This window comes from Pollicipes pollicipes, unplaced genomic scaffold (genome assembly GCF_011947565.3).
Source record: "Pollicipes pollicipes isolate AB1234 unplaced genomic scaffold, Ppol_2.1 Scaffold_4295;HRSCAF=5057_pilon_pilon_pilon, whole genome shotgun sequence".
Classification (NCBI taxonomy): domain Eukaryota; kingdom Metazoa; phylum Arthropoda; class Thecostraca; order Pollicipedomorpha; family Pollicipedidae; genus Pollicipes; species Pollicipes pollicipes.
In genome coordinates, this window is record NW_023596461.1 from 7939620 (window position 1) to 7959326 (window position 19707).

At 63.3% G+C, this 19707-nt stretch overlaps 2 protein-coding genes across 2 annotated transcripts in view; one reads left to right on the forward strand and one right to left on the reverse strand.

The window, feature by feature from the left end:
* Positions 1 to 2628, forward strand: part of LOC119096633 (autophagy-related protein 16) — a 3979-nt gene extending 1351 nt beyond the window's left edge. Inside the window, exons 4-5 of the mRNA XM_037219535.1 lie at positions 537 to 679; positions 2620 to 2628. Of these exons, the coding sequence (XP_037075430.1) occupies positions 537 to 679; positions 2620 to 2628 (152 nt within the window). The remainder of the gene's footprint in view (positions 1 to 536; positions 680 to 2619) is intronic.
* Positions 2629 to 3539: 911 nt separating this feature from the next.
* On the reverse strand, positions 3540 to 19197 carry LOC119096634 (uncharacterized). The gene is made up of 5 exons (XM_037219536.1): positions 19139 to 19197; positions 11252 to 11519; positions 6543 to 6747; positions 3663 to 5049; positions 3540 to 3620 (listed from the first exon to the last, which is right to left on the reverse strand). The coding sequence occupies exons 2-5, from the start codon at positions 11511 to 11513 to the stop codon at positions 3540 to 3542; spliced, it is 1935 nt and encodes a 644-aa protein (XP_037075431.1). The 5' UTR covers positions 11514 to 11519; positions 19139 to 19197.
* Positions 19198 to 19707: the final 510 nt, after the last annotated feature.

A 19707-nucleotide genomic window follows, 5' to 3' on the forward strand; every position in this document is an offset into this window, starting at 1 on the left:
CCACGGGGACGGCCCGCCCCACCCCGCCCCGCCCCGACCCGCTCCGCTCCGCTCCACAGCGGCCTTACACAGCCAGCCAAAGCCCACTCGGCCCGTGTGGTTGTCAGTACGACAATTTCGCTATCGGTGTTATGTGAATGTTACTCATTTTGTCTTGCTAGGGAGCATTGGTGTGTTTGAATGCTTGTCATTATGTCAACTTCATATGAATCATTATATGCACATATGATAAAGGTTCGTTCGTTGTACATTGAAGGACTCAGAGATGACACTGGGAGCTAAGCTAATGACCTCTCATCCATAGCAGGCCTTCACTGCTGTGTCCCGTAACATGTCATGGCGCGCCGAATTGCGGCTGATGAAACAATAGAGGATTGTATGTTGCTCCAAATGCAGCGTTCCTTCGTGCCAGGATCGAGCTGTATAAATGACCTCTAAAATAACGATGTCTGATATTAAAACTACTCACATGGTGTCGAGCGCCGGCTTGCGATGCGTGCCAACGTCTCGTCGAAAGCCACGCTCTCCACCGGCAGGTCAGCACCAGTGCATGGGCCAGTACCTGGGCAGCAACCGGGCCATCAACTCGGTGACGTTCGACGACGAGGAGAACCTGGTGCTGGCCGCCGACAACGACATGGCCAGTCGCGTCTGGGGCGTCTCCGACTTCCGGCTGAAGGTAGGCGGACGTCGCCTGCCCCGGCGCGTCCCCCCGTCCCCCGCCTGCGCCTCCGAACCGGCGTCGCCGTCGTGCCGCTGGCGCTCCGGCCATGGTGGTGCGCCGCGTCGTGTTAGGGCACGTGGCTGCCGACGGGATCGCGTCGTGTTGGGGCACGTGGCTGCCGACGAGATCGCGTCGTGTTCGGGGCTCGTGGCTGCCGACAGGACCGCGTCGCGCTCGGGGCACGTGGCTGCCGTGTTCGGGGCACGTGGCTCCGAGGCGCGCGGCTGCCGATGGAACCACGTTGTGTTCGGGACGTGTGGCTGCCGGCGGGACCGCGTCGTGCTCGAGGCGCGTGGCTGCCGGCGGGACCGCGTCGTGTTCGGGACACGTGGCTGCCGGCGGGACCGCGTCGTGCTGGAGGCACGTGGCTGCCGACGGAACCGCGTCGTGCTCGAGGCACGTGGCTGCCGGCGGGACCGCGTCGTGTTCGGGACACGTGGCTGCCGGCGGGACCGCGTCGTGCTCGAGGCACGTGGCTGCCGACGGGACCGCGTCGTGCTCGAGGCATGTGGCTGCCGACGGGACCGCGTCGTGCTCGGGGCACGTGGCTGCCGTGTTCGGGGCACGTGGCTTCGAGGCACGCGGCTGCCGACGGGACCGCGTTCTGTTGGGCCTGGTCGGTGCCAGCAATGTGGGCAGCTGCCGCGCCGAGCAGCGACGTGCCAGAGGCGTGGTGTAGCCGCGGCCGCTGGACGGGCGGTGCGGTGCATAGCCACGCTCGCAGGCGGGCTGCCGCACGGCTCGCACCGCCGGTCAGCAGCGCCGGGCGGGGATCTCTGCCGGACGGGGTACCGGAGCGCTGTAACGGCGGCAAGCCATGGTGCAGTGGCCGACCGGTATCCTGTGTTCAAGCGAACGCGGCTTGTTGGTGGAGAACTTTTAGCATCTGGCTCGGCATCACCGTCATTATTGTCATCAAGCACGTGCGAGAAGAATAAAGTGGATACCATCATATGTTCAGTAACATGTGGAACAACGGCGAGAACAACGTATAACGGTCAACAAATTAACAATGGCAAGAGCACTCCCCACGGCGACCACCCTTCCTGCCAGGGTGAAAGGCATGCGACGCCGTACAGCCTCAGCGGCTGGGCGCGTCGTAAAGGCCCAAGGACGGTGACAACGGCAAGAGTGGAAGGAAAATAAAACAGAAATGCTTTCAGTCTTGGTGGTAACGGAGCGAGATCACTTACGGAGAGAAAGAGCCGTTGTTTTAATTAAGATAGTCATGCATCGAAGGAAACCAGCTACCGTGCAGCAGTCTCGGTCTGGGGCTCATTGGAGCGGGAACACTTCTCACACATCGTAACCTAATTGTGTAGTTATGTGAATTGGTATCGAATTACACGTCGAATAGATATCATCAACCTCAGCTACTTTCAGCTTGGTCGTTCGCTTAATGCAATGGCATGACAGAAACGTAACATGTGAGATGCACGCTCCAGTAGAAATCAGCTGTGGCGCGACGAAAGGCTGCTACGGAACGTTATCACCACCGGCGTCTTCCGACAAGGAAATGGGTGGTCGCGGGCTGCTGCAGTGGCACCCAGCAACGATCCACGTCGCACGTCGCTTTCTTGCGGTCACGCTAATGCGACACGCTGGGCGGGCCTCAGTGAGCCCTCGTCCAACCGTCGCCATAACCCGCGCCGCCGCCGCGCCGATCCGAGCGCAGCGCCGCGGGCTCGGCGCTCCGACCCGCCTCTTGTCGCCGGCCGAGGCGACGCCGTCGCGCCGGCGGTGCGCGGCCGTGAGAGGGCGGCGTCCCAGCCCCCCCCCCCCCCCTCCCCCCGCGCGGCCCGCCGGCGCTGAATGGGCGGCTACGGCGCGTGGCGCGCGGCGCGGCGCTCACTTTGTCCGGCGTCGGTCGACCGCGCCGGCCGCCGACTCCTCAGCGCAGCTGAGAGTTGGTCGAAGACAAATCGGCGTAGTCAAGCCTGCCGCGCTGTTTGTCCGTCTGTTACGTGGACGTTTTTCATGGGTGAACTCGGCCGTGGCGAGGCATTCCCGCCGCTGTGCTGTGTTTGTTTTCCTGCCGCGTGCGATTCCATCCTTTCGGCGCAGTATAATGCATAGTGCTGCTACCAATGCAGTTGTTTTGGAACAATATTCTAAACGCGTTGTTAGGGACGAAAGGGGAGGCGGCATGTTAACTAGAACCTGTCCTAATAGATGTCGTGTTTCATGGCCTCGTGCTTAAATCACGTGACACTAATGTTGATACATTAGCAACGTTCTCAACACCCAGTTAAATGTAAACGATTTATTTACACCCACGAATCGCTTCACGAACGCTTCAACAGCTGATGACCTCCACTCACGTACAGAACGTCACACGAACCGGAACGGCTCCAGAGCATGCAGGGCTGCTCGTCGGCGTCCACTACAGACACGTCAACTGATTTGTGCGTTACGCCAAGGCGGTGCATTCGAGCGACACCAAGGCGGCGTCTCCAGCGAGCCCGCGGAGCCAGTGGAGAAGCGCCTGGGCGCGGGCTCGAATACCCACCGCCGGCTGTCAGCTGTGAGGAAGAGCACCAGATCACAGATATTGTACAGAGTCAGCCGCCGGCGGCGGCGGTCGCGCGGGCGCTCGGCAGTTGAGGGCCGTCGGCGCGGCGGCGCGGCGGCCCCTAGCGAGCCCGCCCCCAATGCCCCCGCGAACGGCAATGCCGTGGTAATGCTGGCTGAGGTTGGCCGACCTGTCGGCCGGCGCGGCCGTGGCGCCCGTCTCTGGTGCCGGGCGGTCGGCACGCGTGAATGCCCTGCTGGCCGACCCAGGCCCGGCCGGCGTCTGGCGGCGGCGGCGCTGCGCTCAGGCGCGTCGCGTCGAGTAGCCCGAGTCGTAGAGCTGCGCCAGGCTGCTGCCGCTGCTGTCCGGATAGTGCTGGGCGTTCTTGGCGCGGCGGCGGCGGCAGACGAGCAGCGCGGCGGCCAGCAGCGCCAGCTGCGCCAGCACCAGCAGCGAGCCGCCCACCAGCAGGCCGGTGGTGTTGAGGCAGCCGGCGACGGGCGCCGTCGCCACCGCCGGCGCGTCCGGCCGCCCCTCGGCCGCCGGCTGCGCGGCGGCGCCGCGGCGCGCGCCGAACTTGTCGCTGATGCGGATCGACTGGACGACGAGCAGCTCCTCCTCCTCGACGTCGCGGCGCACGCGGTCGAGGCTGCGCCGGCGCCGACCGTAGCTCTCGGTCTGACGCAGGCTGCCGGCGTAGTCGCGCACGTCGCAGACGGCCGGCTCGCAGCGCGGCAGGCACGGCGTGACCAGCGCGCGGAACTGCACCACGTCCGAGGTGGGGAACTTGAACGCGTCGAAGGCGGACGCCAGCAGCTTGGTGTCGTTGACGCGCAGCAGCGCCGCCAGGATGCTCTCGTCGGTGGGGCAGCCGTCGGCGTCGATCAGCAGGATCTCGTTGTTGTTGGAGCCGTCCATGGCGACCAGGTCGCGCACGAAGATCTCGTACGGCGACATGGGGTCGACGATCTGGAAGCGCAGGCTGAGCGGATCGCCGACGCTGGCCGCCTGCACCTCGCTGCCGTCCGGGTCGGTGATGCGCATCAGCACGTTCGGCGAGTCGACCACCGCCTGCTCCTCCAGCACCGGCTGGATGTCGCCCTTGACCTGCAGGTCGACAGCGTTGCTGACGCTCTTATTACTCAGGTCGTACTGGCAGTGCACGCTGAGTCCCAGGTCGGCCGAGGTGACGATGCGGTCGTGGTGCTGCAGCACCACGTCGTTGTGGTACTTGCCCGGCCCGTCGCGTTTCACGTCGCACTCGAGGTCGCTGTAGCCCATGGTCAGCTCGAACTCCAGGCTGTTGTTCACGTCGGTGACGCACGTGTTGGGGTTGCCCTTGGCGTAGACCTTGCCGCTGAAGAGCTTGCTGGTCTTGATGTGGGCGACCATGTTGCCGGCGCGGCAGTCGATGGTGACGTTGTAGCAGGAGCTGAGCTCGTAGCTGGTGGAGCCGGGGATCTCCAGGTACGCCTCCTCGATCTGCCTGAGCGTGGCCACGGCGTGGTGACTGAGCCGGCAGACCTTGTCGCCCGTGTCGCCGTAGTCGTACGTGTGGCAGCGGAAGTTGGCCGCCAGGCACAGCTCGCGGCACTCCTCGATCGTCTCCACCTGCTGGTGCACCGAGTCGACCGTCTTCAGAATCCGGCCCTCCAGCCCCTGGAACTCGCACAGCTTGACCGGCTCGTCGACGCAGTTGTTCTCCAGGAAGTCGGTGCCCTCCTGTTCCTGGAAGGCGCCCATGCTGGCGCTCGTGTGCCGGTCCATGTCCGACAGCTGGCACTCGGACGTCTCGGCCGTGTACGACGCCGACCTGCCGGACAGCGGGGCGCGCTGTTAGACGCTGGCGACCTGACCTGACCTGGGGAACAGGCTGGCGACCTGTTCCGCACTCGTGACCTGATCCGCCGGCCTCGCGTAACGAACGCTGCGGGCTCGCGCTATTTTCGGCTTTGACAAAGAGCGTATCGGTGCTAACGAACGAAGTGCGGGCGAATTCTATAGGTAATGTCTCGTGTGAATCGAGGCCGTTGATTACGCTCCCGGTCCGTGTTTACAAATGACACCAGCCGTAATTAGGCGCCGGTGTTTTCTCCCGGCCGGCCCGCTGAGTGGTGCGGTCGCTCGCCGGCCAGCCGCCTGCGCGGCAGCCGTTAGCTGAGATTCGCCGTGCTGCCGCGCACAGTACCGCAAGTCTCCGGGACTGTAGCCGGACGCAAAACCCAGTCCGTTGACTAACGCTCGCGCCCGCACCCGACCGGAGCCTGCGGCGGGACGGCGCGAGGCGCCGCGCGTCCCGGCGTGCCCGGCCGACCGGCTCGAGGCTCGCGTTCCCCGGACCGGCTGGGAGTCCGGCGGCTGGCGGGGACCGGCGGCTCCGCCGGCCGCCGCGCGCGCTGGCCGCACGTGAAGCCACCGATGACCCGATGACACGCAGGCTGCGGGGTCATCTGGCGGCGCACGCGCGCGTGATGCCGGGTCCCGGCCGGCCGGTCGCATCAGCCCCATCTGGCGACCGGCGCCCGTTCCGCCGCGCCGGTTCTGCGGCGCCGATTGCTCGCTGAGCAGCCCCGCGTTCCTTATCTGCGCCGCCTGGCGAGACCTGGCCGCGCTCCGGCGCATCGCGACGCGGCAGGGTGACGCGGCCCCTCATTCAAATGCCGCGCTCATGAATGCCGAGTGGCGCAGGAAACACTTTATTACGATATAAATCACGGCAGACCGTTAGCGGTCGTCGACAGTCATTTCCTACGCACGACAAACGTCTGGCTTGGGCTACCGCGTGGACTGCTCTCTTCGCTTCCTCTTCGCGCTAGCGGGACCTTTGCATTTCACTCCTATTCGTTCAGCCGTGCGCGACTTAAGTGCAGCGGAACTGTGCTGTAGAGTGGGTGTGTCGTCTTTGTTTGTGTTTTATGCCTATTCACGCCGCATTTGTTACATGACTTGTGATGCCTGCTAAAATACTGATGTAAGATACATGGATTAGCATTCTATGAACAGTTGAATCCTAAAAGGCATGCTTTCGCCGCGTTGCATTTGCTTGCCGACCTGAAGGTCAGGTTTACTTTTGAAAACATTTGCTGCCCAAAGCTGCCCCAAATTTTGGACGATGGCCTCGCGTTTCCCGTTGTCCACCCGAAGATTAACCACAATGCACGTCTCATTGTAAGATCTGTTGCACATTAAACGCGGCACAGGGCATGCCCTGTCTTGCGTGGTGTGGCGACGCCGCACTCACCGCACTCCGTCTGCGGCGCACCACCGGGGCGGCCGCCTCAGGCGCGGCCCAGCCCATCCTCTCACCTGCAGATGAACTCTGTCTCGGAGAGGCACGCCTCCTGGCAGGCCAGGCGGGTCTCGGTCGTCACCGTCTTCTTGGTCAGTCCCTTGAGGGCGAAGCCGCGCACGCGCTCGAAGGCCCAGGCGCTGCGGCAGCGCGGCGCGTTGGCGTAGCACATTTTCTGCACGTACATGGTGAACACCGGGAACTGCGACTTGGTCAACGCATCTGAAACGTGTGCAGAATGCGGTCAGACGTGTGAGGCGGGACAGACTACAATCAGGCTGAGATCAGGGCGTCTAAAGCAAGGTCGCACTGAGGTCAAGGCGTCCGAGGCAAAGCCAGCTGGGGTCGGGGTGTCCGAGGCGAGGTCAGGGCGTCCGAGGCGAGGCCAGCTGGGGTCGGGGAGTCCGAGGCGAGGTCAGGGCGTCCGAGGTGAGGTCAGCTCGGGCTCATCGCGTCGGGAAGGTGTCGGACTGCGACCAAGAGGTGTCAGTCGCGCCGTGGGAAGTTCGTGCGCCTTCTAAGGTTTGAGGTCTTTGGATTTGGAACTCGCGAGGCAATGAAAAAGCACCACAGTCTCGCTGGTCTGCTCGCGATCTCACCACAGTCTCACTGGTCTGCTCGCCATCTCATTCCTGGGCACAACCGACTGGCGACCCGCAGTGTGCCGCCGGCTGGGCGTGGCTTATGACCTGCCCACTGCCAGCCGGCCGGGCAGGGCGGACGCTCGTGCTGCGAGCGGTGTCCGCGCTCGACCGGCGGCCACGTGACGGACCTGAGGACTGACCGCCCGTCGCCGGCTCGCCAGCGCCCAGCGGCGGAGGTCCGAGTGGCCGGCTCCCGCGGGGTGGCGCGGCTGATCGGCCTGCAGAGGGCCGGGGTCACGGTGCGCTGCCGCCTGCCCCGCTTGGGAGCCGCGTGCGCGCGGCCCCGTCACGGATCAGAGTCTGCCACTGTAGCGCGGCACTGTGGACACGGTGTCGCCCTGTTCTGCGGCCGTCAGACACTGGGAAAGAACAACCGACCGGCGTGGAGTCTACTGCTTTCGGACGGCGCGCTTCTGGGTGTCCCTTCTAGTGTTACCCGTGAGCCGATCGAAAGTTCGGATCAGACGATGTCGTTGTCCAACTTAGACGATGCAGGGTCTCCCACTGGGCTTAGCCATTGGGTTGTTGTCATTGGGGCTTAACAACGCACTCCTCAGCTGAGGCTATAGGGCGTCGCCTTCCTCCCGCCGCGGCCAGAAGGGCGGGTACCGTGAACGTCAGCTGACGGTTTGGCGAGCATGCACGGAGAGGCAAGAGCTCGGAAGGAACCGCAGGCACAGTAGCGGTGGGTTGCGTCAGCTATGGCCGTGCTGATTTATCAGGTCGTGACTTCCAAACAACTCGGACCCGGTGATTGTTCTAGCTAGCCATGCAGTCGTTTTTGCGTCGAGCTTTTATACTTTTTTCATAGCGCCTGGCGGCGCAAAGCTAACAGTGGTCACGGTCCGCCACTGGGGCCGGCAGCCCCGTGATATGTGGCGCAGAGAACGGTCTAATTGTGCCGCTGTCAACGGTAAGTTATTTTTAAACGCTCTCGGCGTCATTCGAGGCGGGCTGCTCGGCTGACCGTCGGTCACGGTGCGGCCGGTCCCGTTGCGTCGCCGGCCGAGACGCGGCCACCTGCTGGGCGCGCAGCCAGCCGCGACCGGCGCCGCCCCGTCTCCCAGAGCGGGCCCGTGTGCCGGGCCGCGCCCCAGCTGGCCGCGCTGTCGAGCCGCCGTCACGCCGGCCGTCGCGCCGGCGCTGACCGTTACGGCGAGCCGCGCCGCGCCGCTGCGCTGTCCTCTCCCCCGGACGGCGGTCAGAGCCGCACCGAACGTCACCATTAGTGATCGCGCGCGGGCCCGCTAGTCCGGGGCGCTTCCGCGCTAGCTGAGGCTGGATGCTGACGCCGGTGTCCGGTGGTCCGCTCGGGGCGCTTACGGGAAGTCCGTTGCTCTCCACTGGGCCAGGAAGTATCGTCTCGGTCGCGATGTTTGATATGTCGTCTTGCAGCAGTTCCTCGCAGTCGTGGCGCGAGTCCCGCCTGGATACCCAAGTCGGATGTGACTGCCTTCATGCCACCTTGGCGCAAAGTTAAACGCTGGCATCGGGATTACAGCATCGAAGGACCGCGTGCATCTTCGATTCCGAGTGCCACCCTCGGTCCCAAGTTCCTGATGTCTCCTGATATCGGACCGCTAGCATCGCCCGGACCGCAGGCCCCGAGCACCGTCAGATTACAGGTGTCCGTCGCCGCCCGGACCGCCGGCGGCGGGCTCGGTTCGGGTGTGGGCCGCAGTGCTCCCACGCCGGGCCGGCGGCGCGCGGCCGGTCGCGTGAGTGGCCCGGCATTAGTCGCGGGAGCGGTCGGCCTCGGCCGTGAAATGATACGTTTCACTCCGTTTCACGGCCGGCCGGCGTGCATCCGTCGGTGGGCCCGGCGGCCGCGGCCGCGGCCCCGGAGCGGCGCGTGCAGGCGGGCAGCTGCGTAACGGAGCCGCCGCCGCGGCGCGCGCTTTTTGTGGACCGGACCGCGCCGGGCGAGCTGGGGCGTGCGTGCCGCTGGCCCGGCCCCCGGCGCCGCGAGCGTTCAGCCCGGATCCTCGGACCGGGTCGGCCCGGACGCGACGCTTGACCCGCGGCCGTCGCGCTGTGTGCGGCGCGTACAGCGGTAGCCCTCTAAGACGCATCCTGGGCCTGTCTCAGCACGGGACTTCCGTAATGCCCGTTTTGACGAATTCGGAGCATTCTGCGTCGCATTTTCGGTCCGCGGCCACAATGCATTCTTATCGTACATGGGCAGTGAACGTCCTGCGCCGTCCCCGAACGGTTGTTGCCATGCGCGACGGGGCCGTGAGCGGGCTGCTGAGGACTGTGGCGGTCTCGTATGAAGCATTCGCCCCGGCGGCCGGCTATTTCGGCGGGATGAATAGCGTGGAATGGACTCTGAACTATCCTAGTCGGAATCGGCCCTAGGCATGTATGTCCTCGGGTTCAGGATTCTCGCGGATGTTCACCAGGCAGGCTCTCGAAGGCCGCCACACCGCTCATGACGCGCCGGGCTTACGTGCGGACCGCTGTACAACTCCGGCGGTTGTGTCCGCGGAGCGTCTACGTCCTCTCACGCTGGACTGCGGTTCGACCGGCGGGAGTCCGCCGCGGCGTCAGAGCTGCCGGCGGCCGTGCTCCAAGGACGCGTCCGCCGCCTCGCTCGCCGGCGGCGGCGGCTTCCGCTCTAGTTGTTCGTGATGAAGCGGGCCGTCGCCGACCTACTCGGCCCAGCTGCCGAGCTCGGTGACGAACGGCTCTCCGAGCTCAATGACGGGCGAGTTACGGCGGGCTGGACCGCCGCCGGCGCCGCAGAGACGCCGGACCGCCGGCGCCGCCGCAGAGACGGCGGCTGGCCGCAGCCGCGCCGCGGGCGCGCAGCTGGCGGTCCCGGTCCTGACACGCTGGTCCGATCAGGGTCCGATCAGACCGCAGAACGGCGGCCGGTATCCTGGTCACGACCGGCCGGTCCTTGTCAGACCGCAGGCCGGGCGCGATCCCCGGTCGCCCCCGGCCACGACCTGTGGACTCGCTCAGACCGCAGACCCTCAGCCGGCGTCCTGGTCATTAACTGTCGCTCCGGTCAGGCCACAGACCCGCAGCAGCCGACTGTCCTGGTCGTGACCCGCCCGCGTGGACCACAGGCCTGCGTTCTCAGCGGTGAGAAAACGCATAATGAAATTACACCTCTTGGCCTCGTGTGATTAACGCGGACGTCATTAACTGCGTCGAGCGACGCGGTCGCAGGACGCTCCGGGCTGCGAGCGATGCGGGCAGCGGTGAGCCGCGATCCTGGCGGCGGCGACGGCGCGTCTCTCTGCCGCGCCGTCCTGCTGTCCTGCTGGGACCGGACGCGGTCGCCAGCTGGGATTGCAGGCGTGTGCGAGGTACGAATGGGATGGCGGGCTCGAGCGACAGGGGCGTGGCGACCAGATCGAGTCGAAACACTGCCTTATGTATACAGACCGAACTCTTTACGGAGACAAACTGTGAGATGGGCCCTGTGGTGTGCGTTAAGCCAAACGTTTCAAGTGTGGCTCCGCATAAAGCAGTTACCTGTAGCATCGGTAGCATGACGCGAGTGTTTGGACCGTGCGACTCCGAACTTCATGAGCTGGCAGCATGTGCAAATGAACCTTATCGCCCGTGGTGTGCAGTACGTCATCCCTGACCTTGCAAAAAGCCGCGCGGCGTCCGTAATTAGGCGAGTTTCACGACTGCCAGTATGGGCAGCGGCGGCTAATCGTTTAGGTTATTTGTTCGCCCGGCTACGGGGCTTTGTTTTTGTGCGGGCGGGGTTGCGCCCCTTGGCCGCCCCCTTCACCGGTCTTCGCATGTCTGCCGCACTTTACGGATAGTGGACCCCGACCACGACAGTGGCGACACGACGCTGCGTGGAGCTTCCGGTGGCAGCGGACGCGGGCGTCGCCGTCCCACCAACCCGCCGCCGGACATAGACCCTCGGAGGCCCGTCCCCGCTGCCCGCCGGACCCAGACCCTCGGAGGCCCGTCCCCCGACGGCCGCCGAACACAGACCCTCGGAGCCACGTCCCGCGCGCCGCCAGACACAGACCCTCGGAGGCCCGTCCCGGACAATCGCCGAGCGCAGACCCCGGAGAGCCGTTCCGCGCGCTGTCAGCGGCTCCACCCACCTTCCTGGCCGTCAGCGGTGGAGTCGATGAGCACGCAGAGGCCGGTCTCGTAGTTGAAGGCCTGGCAGGTGGCGTTGCTGCGGCACATGTCGATGCACTCGGTGAGCATGAGCGTACCGGCCCGCGAGTCGAGCATGTCTGCCGGCGCGCTGTACACGTAGCCGGTGACCAGCTCGAAGCTGACGTCCTCCTCGGCGCACTCCTCGCTCTGGGCGGCGGCCAGCGCCGCGCCGCACACCAGCAGCAGGACGGCGGTCCTCATCGTGCACTGCAACCAGACGGATAATGGGGCGGACTTAGTGGGGCGTCCATGCAGGCATGTGTCTCGTCCTGCGCCAGTCCCGATGGAAGGTGAAACAGGCCACATTGCAATGAGGCTACAGATGAGATCGGCGGCTGAGGGTGGTAGACTGTCGGGGCGTACTCGACAGCTCCCCGCAGGGTCCATGTACTGCACCTCAGAACTGCTGGCCGCACGCAGCGAACTCTGGGAACGCAGAGGCCGTGTGACGCTTCCGGCTCGGACGCGGCGCCGTGGCGTAATTTGGCGGTATACCACGAATGTCTACGCTTTTATGAACGTATGTAAGTGCTTAACCCGTGAGTATCACTACTGGTGGTGAAATCCGCTCCTAGTGACAGCCTCCGATGGCGCAACTCGAACACGGGACTTCCCGGTGCGGGACCGACTCCCGAGCCGGGCGGCCGCTGTCAGCCGTGCAACGGCCGCCGTGGCCGGCAGTGAGAGTGGGCGGCGGTGGCGGCGCCGGGCCGCGCGCGGCTCGGCCGGCCCTGCGACCCAGTCGTGACCGCTCTCGCTCTCCGCCTGCGGCTTAACGGTGCGCCGCCACACGCCGCACGGGCCGCCCGCCGCCGGCGCCGCTCTTGCTTTCGCGCCACGCGCTGGCCGGCCGGCGCGCGCACGGCACGGTGGGCAGTCGGGACGGCCGTGCGCCGCTCGACCCGTGCGTGAACCGCGGCCTGTTCACGGTTAACGGCGGGCTTCGGCTGGCTGGTGTTCGTGTCTGATGCGAGCGGCGGTCTCCGCCCGACGAGCGCTGCTCGTCTGCTGGTCAGCGTCGCAGTCGCTGATTAGGGCGCTTGGCGCTTGGCAGGGGACGAGCCTAGTGGGAGGCGGCGGCGCGTCGCCGTACGGTGTACGCTGGTAATAGTCACAGTCACGCAGATGTTCCGCGCAGAGCCTCGCTTGTGCATCTCACGAGCGGCGAGGCGAGCTGTTGGAGATTGCCCCGAAGCTCGTGCCGACGCCGGGGCGGCCTGACGGGGCGGTGTGCCGCCCTGCCCCGACGGCGGTCGGCGGTCGGCGCGGGCCGCGGCCGCGGACGCCGGCGCGTCTGCCCACACCTGCCGCCGCGGTCGGCCGGCCGCGCCGCCGCCGCCAGTGAAGCTGTCTCCGGTCCCAGGTGTTGGAGGCCCGGCCGCCGGCCGCAGAGCGGCGCCCGTGAGCTGCTTCACACCTGTGCAGGGGCCGGTGACCGCGATGGCGACCACAGCGGGCCGGCCGCCTCTGTTCGGCGCAGGGCCGCCCGGACGCAAATTGGCAGCTCCGAGCGTTAGCTAATACGTCAGACATCTGCTGTGCGTGTGTGTCTCATTGCCCACTGTTGAGAAGTGGTCGTAAAGTAACGTGCGGCAAAGTGGATGCAATGGGATGCGTTAGACGAAGCGTTCCTAATGCAATGCCAGTCTCGGACTTGGTGTAAATATGTTAATGCAGCCGTTTCTTGCTTGCGGTTGATGCGTTGCTGTTGCGTGGTCTTCGTTACGCTTCCGTTTTCGTGAAGAATATTACGTCATTTTCTAAATTTCGATCTTATTACAACTTATGCATGTTTCGGATGCTAGTTACGAACGTTGTTACGACACGCACCGAAAATAAATCGAGAGACGTAAATCGTCGTGTTACACGTTCTTGATTTTGGTCCGGAGGTGCTCTCTCGCTGGTTCTGCCTCTTACGCGTGACATTCATGTTAAATGTGAGATCTCACTAGGCCTGATAGTTCTATCGCTCTGCGATGACATCTGGTGCGGGAAAGAATCACACGTTTCTCTGATTTGTGCGAGATGCGCCGGGCGGGTAATTAGTGCGGGATGTTATTTGTCTTGTAACAATTAGCACCTGGCTGTAAACCAGACGTGTCAAATAATCAGTAAGCGAAGGAGCTGGCAAACAGTGCCGGCTCGGTAGACTGTGCTTGATAAAGGGACTTTCGACGCGATGCAAGCACTCCAACCTCGGCTGAAATCGGCCGGCGAAAGCATTTGGGATCCTCATTAAGTATTAAGGCTGTTGCAACGCTAGCTAACTTAAGATACATAGCTAGCTTTTACGTCTTGGATGGCTGTATTCTGACGTTGCGGAAGGAACGGATTAATTCGCTGCGACAGATAAAATGCGGCTGTTTGAGAGGAGACCGGCATAACACGAAATGGAAAACGCGTGTCCTTGACAATGGTTGGATGACTACCGTTTTGCCTGCACAGCTATTGACAGGACCTTTCCTCAATTCCGAAGACTTGTGAATAGAGCTTGTTCAATGCTAGTGATGAAACATTGCATGTCCAGTTAATCCTGTCCACAGAATGTCCTAAGCCCTAGTGTTGGAGCAGATGAGGAAACTGCACCCCAACCAGAACCATAACACCTTATAATCATAGGCATGAATGACAAAAGCCATGGCGACCAAATGACCCCTTCGAATATTCGGAAATTACTGAGCATGTTTGAAACAGCCGTCCTCACGAAGACGGTGAATGTATCCGGTTTTTTGTCTCCAATAACGCGAGGACATCGTCATTACTGACCACTCACGCTCCGCGCACCCCTGTCCACGGGGCCCGGTTGACAGCGGCCGGCCGCTGCCGCAGCCAGCCGGCGGGCGTGTGGCGTGCGAGGCGGCCGTCACCATCCGCGTCCGGTCTGCGTCGGCGTCATTACGCGTACCGCCGCCGCGGGCCGCCTTTACGTCGGCCGCCGGCGCCTCATTCCGCCGCCAAATTAATCGGGTCCGCCGCGCGTCGGCGGCCGCCGGCGTGCGCCGTCGCCGGCGGGCGCGACGCGTCAGGCCCGGCGCCGGGCGGCGCGCGCGCGCGCGCGTGGGACCGGCGGGGGCGGCGGCGCGTCATCGGTAACGGTGCGGCGGCGGAGGGCGGCGCGATGACCCGCCGGCCGGCCGAGCGGCCGCCGTTACGGCTTGCAGAGCGTGTCTGCAGCCGGGGGCGCCGCCGGCTCGTGCCGTGCCGTGCCGCTGGCGCGCCGCTGGAGGCCGCTGACCGCGCCGGCCGCCGGCTGACGGCTGACGGGTCCGGCGGCGGCCGACGCCGCGGCCGAACCCGTCACTTGGCAAGGGATGCGGCCACTCCGGGCCACGGTCAGACTCGGGAGGCTCAGCTCCCGCTGAGGACCATGCTGGGCTGGGGCTCATCTGCCACCCCGGCGCTCCGGGCGGGGTGCCGTCGGACGAGACCGGACCGAGGTCCAGCCGCCTCCGGACCGCCCTGCGCCAGGGCTGAGCTATCGCTGGTCCACCCATCACGCGGCAGCCGCCGCTGGACCAGATCAGCCAGCGGGATGCCCCGGCCGTCGGCGCCCGGCTGCGTGCGCCGGCCCGTTTCGCTGTCGGCAGCTCTCAGAGCAGGGCGGCCACTGCCGTGGTTCCCTCGGTGGTGGTGCTTTATGAGGCCCGCTGGAAACGGCGACCACGGGCAATGCGGAAGAGGCCCGATCGTGCCGCGATGCGGCTCTTTGACGTTGCAGTACGGCCCTCATAAAGCGGTTTTTTAATGACAATAGTGGGATTCCGCGTGGGCTGTGAAGTGTGCCCAATTCTGTTGTATTTCCGTCTCAGGCGGTGTCAGTGACCGCGTGTGGCCCATTATTCATAATCGGCGATGTTTGCGGGGCTCAGTAGATTATAGCCCTCGCTTCTACCGTCTTCGGGCATTTTGTTTTGGTTGCGTCGGAACATTGACGGTTCATGAATATTTAAACGGTGGTGTTTAATATTTGTTTACTGCCGCTCGATCTCCTGTTATCTTGCGTTGGGCTCGTCATTAAGCCTTCACACCCGACGATGGGCAGCCTCCTTTCACGGTTTTTGTATGCATTCGATCCAGCTTCGCGCGATGGAACGCGGCGAGATACAGTCATGACAGTCTGTGGTGGTGATGAAGTATGGTGGTGATAAAGCATGAACAAGACGCATCTCCCACATGATATAACGGTCCGTCTTGAAATCACTACAGCGTGTCCATGTGACAGCTAGAGAGGAAGATTGACAGGGACTGAAGCATGACTGACTGGCGAGTGCAATGCCTCGCCGTGAGCTCCGGTTTGCCCTGCATGTTTGGACTTCAGATCATGGCAGGCTTCGGCTATGTTCCCATAGTCTTGCATGCTTTTAAACATATGCTTCATGCGCACCGCGCGCCGAGGTAGTCCGTGCTGTTTTAGCTCGAAGACTTTATGTTCAGATACGAGTTCTCGGATGCGTGGTTTAAACGGACGACCGACCCAGGTCATCTGAGGCCAACGCACTCGTCGGCCATCCTTTCGACTTCGGGTGATTTTTTTGCGCTCCTACTTGATCTCAATTACGGCCGTGTGGCGCGGCTGAGACGGACGCGGCCGGCGGTGATCGCTCTCCGCCGCCGGCGCCGGCGCCGGGCCGTGCCAGCGGCCTCGCAAGGCCGGACGTCGGCCGCGCTCGGCGGGCGGCCGGCAGCGGCGGCGGCGGCGCCGGACCGCGCCGGACCGCCGGCGGTGTTTGTCCGGTCGGGGACGGCGGCTAATTGGTGGAGGCCGGCCGACCGCACCTGACGGGCTCCGCCCAAACGCCCGGCCGCCCACGCCTTCCCTCCCGCGATCCTGGCGGATGTTTTTTATACGTCAGCTGTGAAATGCCCCCGATTGACGGCGGCGGCGGCGGCGGCTGAGACCGGGCTGGGCGATGGCTGCTACCGGCGCACGTCGGGGATAGAGCGGCATGGCGGGGTGGGAGACGCATGAGGCGGATTTCCTCTGGTTCAGATAGAGCATGTATGCGCCCATGACACCAGCACCGCCAATATTCTATTGAACTTGAAATTGCTGGCAGTCGTGTCAAGCACTCATACATTTGGTCGTGCGGTCTGCCTGGGAGGTGATCCGCCCCCAGGATCGGCCTCCAGTTCATCCCGACCGCGTTCTTCTCCGCCGCCGGCCGCAAGCTCCGTTTCCAGAGCTGTCGCGCCTGCAGCCCGTGCCGTGCGTCGCGCCGGCGCCTCCGTGCGGGCGACGCGCGTTCGGCCGGACATTGACTGGCGACGGCGGCGCGGCGCTCGCATTGTCCGCGGCCGGGGCCGGCGGCGCCGGCGGGCCGGCCACCCGCCGACTGCTCGCACGAGTTCGCTGACTGGAGGGCCGCGCGCACGGGAGCCGGCGCCGCCACCAGATGGTGACCATTAGCGCTTTTTTGGCTTGCGGCGGTGGTGCGAGAGGGGCGTGGGGGGGGGGGGGGGGCAGCGTTCGCGGACGGCTTGAGCCGAGAGTGCGGAGGGAATGGATTGTTGTTGAGATCTGGATTGCGCTCTGTTGACGCTCAGCGCCAGCACCGACGAACCCCGCGAACTGGTCAGCCGCGCCGAATAGGCCGGCGCCTGTGCGTGGCATCGAGGCCATCTTGCGGTCGATACTGGAACTCCTCGCCCCCTTGCCGCGCGTGCACCGAGACCACCCGGCGCATCCTTTGCAAGCCCGTGACGGGCGGCCGAGCCCCGCGGGTGGGTGAGGGCCGCGAACCGACGCCGTCGCCGGGCGCCACCCGCTTCGGCTGAGACGGTCGGGCCGCGCTGGCCCGTGGGCGTTTCGTGCGCGGGTCGGGTCTTTGCCCGCGTAATGACACGGGCGGCGCCGGCAGCCATGCAAATCAGCCTGAATCGAAGCATAAATTCATCAGCTGATCTGCCCCCTGAGTGTTAGAACCTGGCTGATATTCATAAATGATATTTTGTAGAAAACAGGAACGAATGCAGAATGGATCAGCCTCGCGCTTTGCAATTCAGTAGCCGAGGCGTCGGCTGAAGGTGAACGCTCTGGCGGACCTGCGGCTAGCCGACCTGTTCGTTCATGCGTCCCAGAACTCTTCCCGAAGCTCCCGACTTTATGTCGTTTGAGTGCACGGTGCTCACTGTGGGCGGACTCCAGGCGCGCGGAAGACAGGCAGAAGGTGCCATCGACCCCGTGACCTCTCGCTCTGCGGTTGCAGTTTGTGTCAGTTCGGGTACGGTGCTTTTGCCTGCGCCCGGCTCATATCGCTGGGATTTCCGTGAGTCAGATGTAATTTGGTAGGTGGTTAGTCTTAAGACAAATATTGGTGGTCAGAATGCGTTTGTGATCGCGCTATTTAGAACCACGGAGTAGACAAGAGGGTACGTAGAACCATAGAGAGCCGCTCCATGTGATAGACTTTTCATACCAATGTTTGTGCTTTTAGTCTCAAGTCCACAAAAAAACGCATTATTAAGCATACCCCAGCGCACGTACAAAACGTGCGACAAGCCATTTTTAAAGTCATATCTTTACATAAATCACCAGTGCACCACGGTGCATAATTTGACATTGTCACCGACGGTGGCGTCATCGCGAACCTCCCATCCTGTCCCCGCTTCTGCTTCCATATCCCATATCGATCCACGCATGGGGTTTCTATGGGCCATTGCTCAGAGTGGGCCATTGGCTCCATGGGCATTGCTCATTGCCCGTTATCAACTTACTTTTCCGGAATAAACTAAATAATTCCAAACTAAGCGGACGAGATTCTCAATGTCGCCAGCATTGGGCGAATCTGAAATTCATGAAACAGTGGCATTTTGACCAACATGGTTGCAGCTGATGATTCGGTCTCAGGCGGTTGTTGGCTACTTAGCATTTGCGTGCCAGGTCATATGGTCCATACGACGCAACTTCAGCTTAGAACAGCAGCCAGCTTACAGGGAATGCTACACTCGTTCAAAGCTATGACTTGCGATCAACATAAATGACAAATAGATTTGTCGAAAGCGTCGAAAAGGTCAAATTTTATTGAGCATGTCTGGCATAATAGCTAGTCACCGCCGTTTTTAGTGGTACTTTCGATGACATAGCATCTGCCTTGCAGCATTTTATTCGCCTCATGTATCGGAACCGACAGGGACAAGTCGAAGATTTCTGCCAAGACAGGCGGGACTCATATCATTCTTTTTCGAAATAAGGGCATATGAGCGAACGCCTGTGTTCGTTTTTGCTGTTCGTACAACCTTGCTGCATTCCTTGCGGGAGACTAGACCCACGGAGAGTTATTACTTGTTTGTTCAGGGAATTTGAAAATTGTCGGACGGCCTGATTCATATGACATGGTTCTGTTAGCCAGCCGTTTGCAGCGGTCTCCTCAGAACGGCTCTCGTGGTAGGCCGGCGCAAGACACGCTTAGCAACATTACGGCGCCGCTGATTACGTAAGGTAGGGCACTGTGAACCAAATCAGCACTACACGAACGAAAATATTGCCGCCTTGTGTACTTGTTGAAGTGGAAAGCAGCTTTTTCAACTTTGTTTTCGCTCCAGAAAACGAAAGCAAGTAAATCGGAGGACGTTTTCGGTAGAGTCAACGTCCCGGCGCGTCCAGTGAGAGTCCAGTGAGGCTAACGAATTCACAAACATGAACCGACGGGTGCGACGTCGGGACAAGTGCTACCGTGCGCGCTGTTCACGTACAAACTGAGGGCACGAGGGCTGAAAGCGACGGTGCCGTCAGTGACTGCGCACAGCTTGTCGGTCCCCGGGACGGCGTGTCCGACGGCCGGTGGCGCGGGATGCCGCCGAGCCGGCCGGCAGAGGCGCCTCCTCACCTGAGCTGGGTCCTGGTCGGGTGCCGTACGGTGCCGCCTGTGCCACGCGCCGAGCCAGCCGGTCGAATGCTGCCCGCCGCCCGCCGCTCGCCAGTTTTACCGGCCGGGCCCGGACGGCGGCGGCGTTCCGCACCGCACGGCGCGGCGCCGGGTCGGCCGGCGGCGCGCGGCTCTCCCGCTCCCGGCGCTGGGGTGGAGGCTCGGTCTGGTCCTCGCCGCCTCTGAGCTGCTGTCGCCCGTGGCTGTCAAGGCTCTGTCTGCAGCTGCCGGCGATGCGACATGTCTCTGTGCGTCACTGGTCATGCAGTCCCTATATGACGCGCTTCGTGATGAAGAGTCCGTTTATGGGCGTTGACAATGGGGCCTCGATTTGCTGCCTGCGGCGATGACCACTGCCGCTCTCGGTGATGAACGTGCGCTTTTTCCCTTTCGGCGATGAAGACTCTTTTTGTCGTTCTCAGTGACGAAGCTCTGTCTCTTGCTATCGGCGATAGGGGCTTCATCATTCTCAGCAATCTGAGCTGGTTCCAGCTCTCCCAGCGGTGGGTTGTGGTTCCCAGCGATAGAGA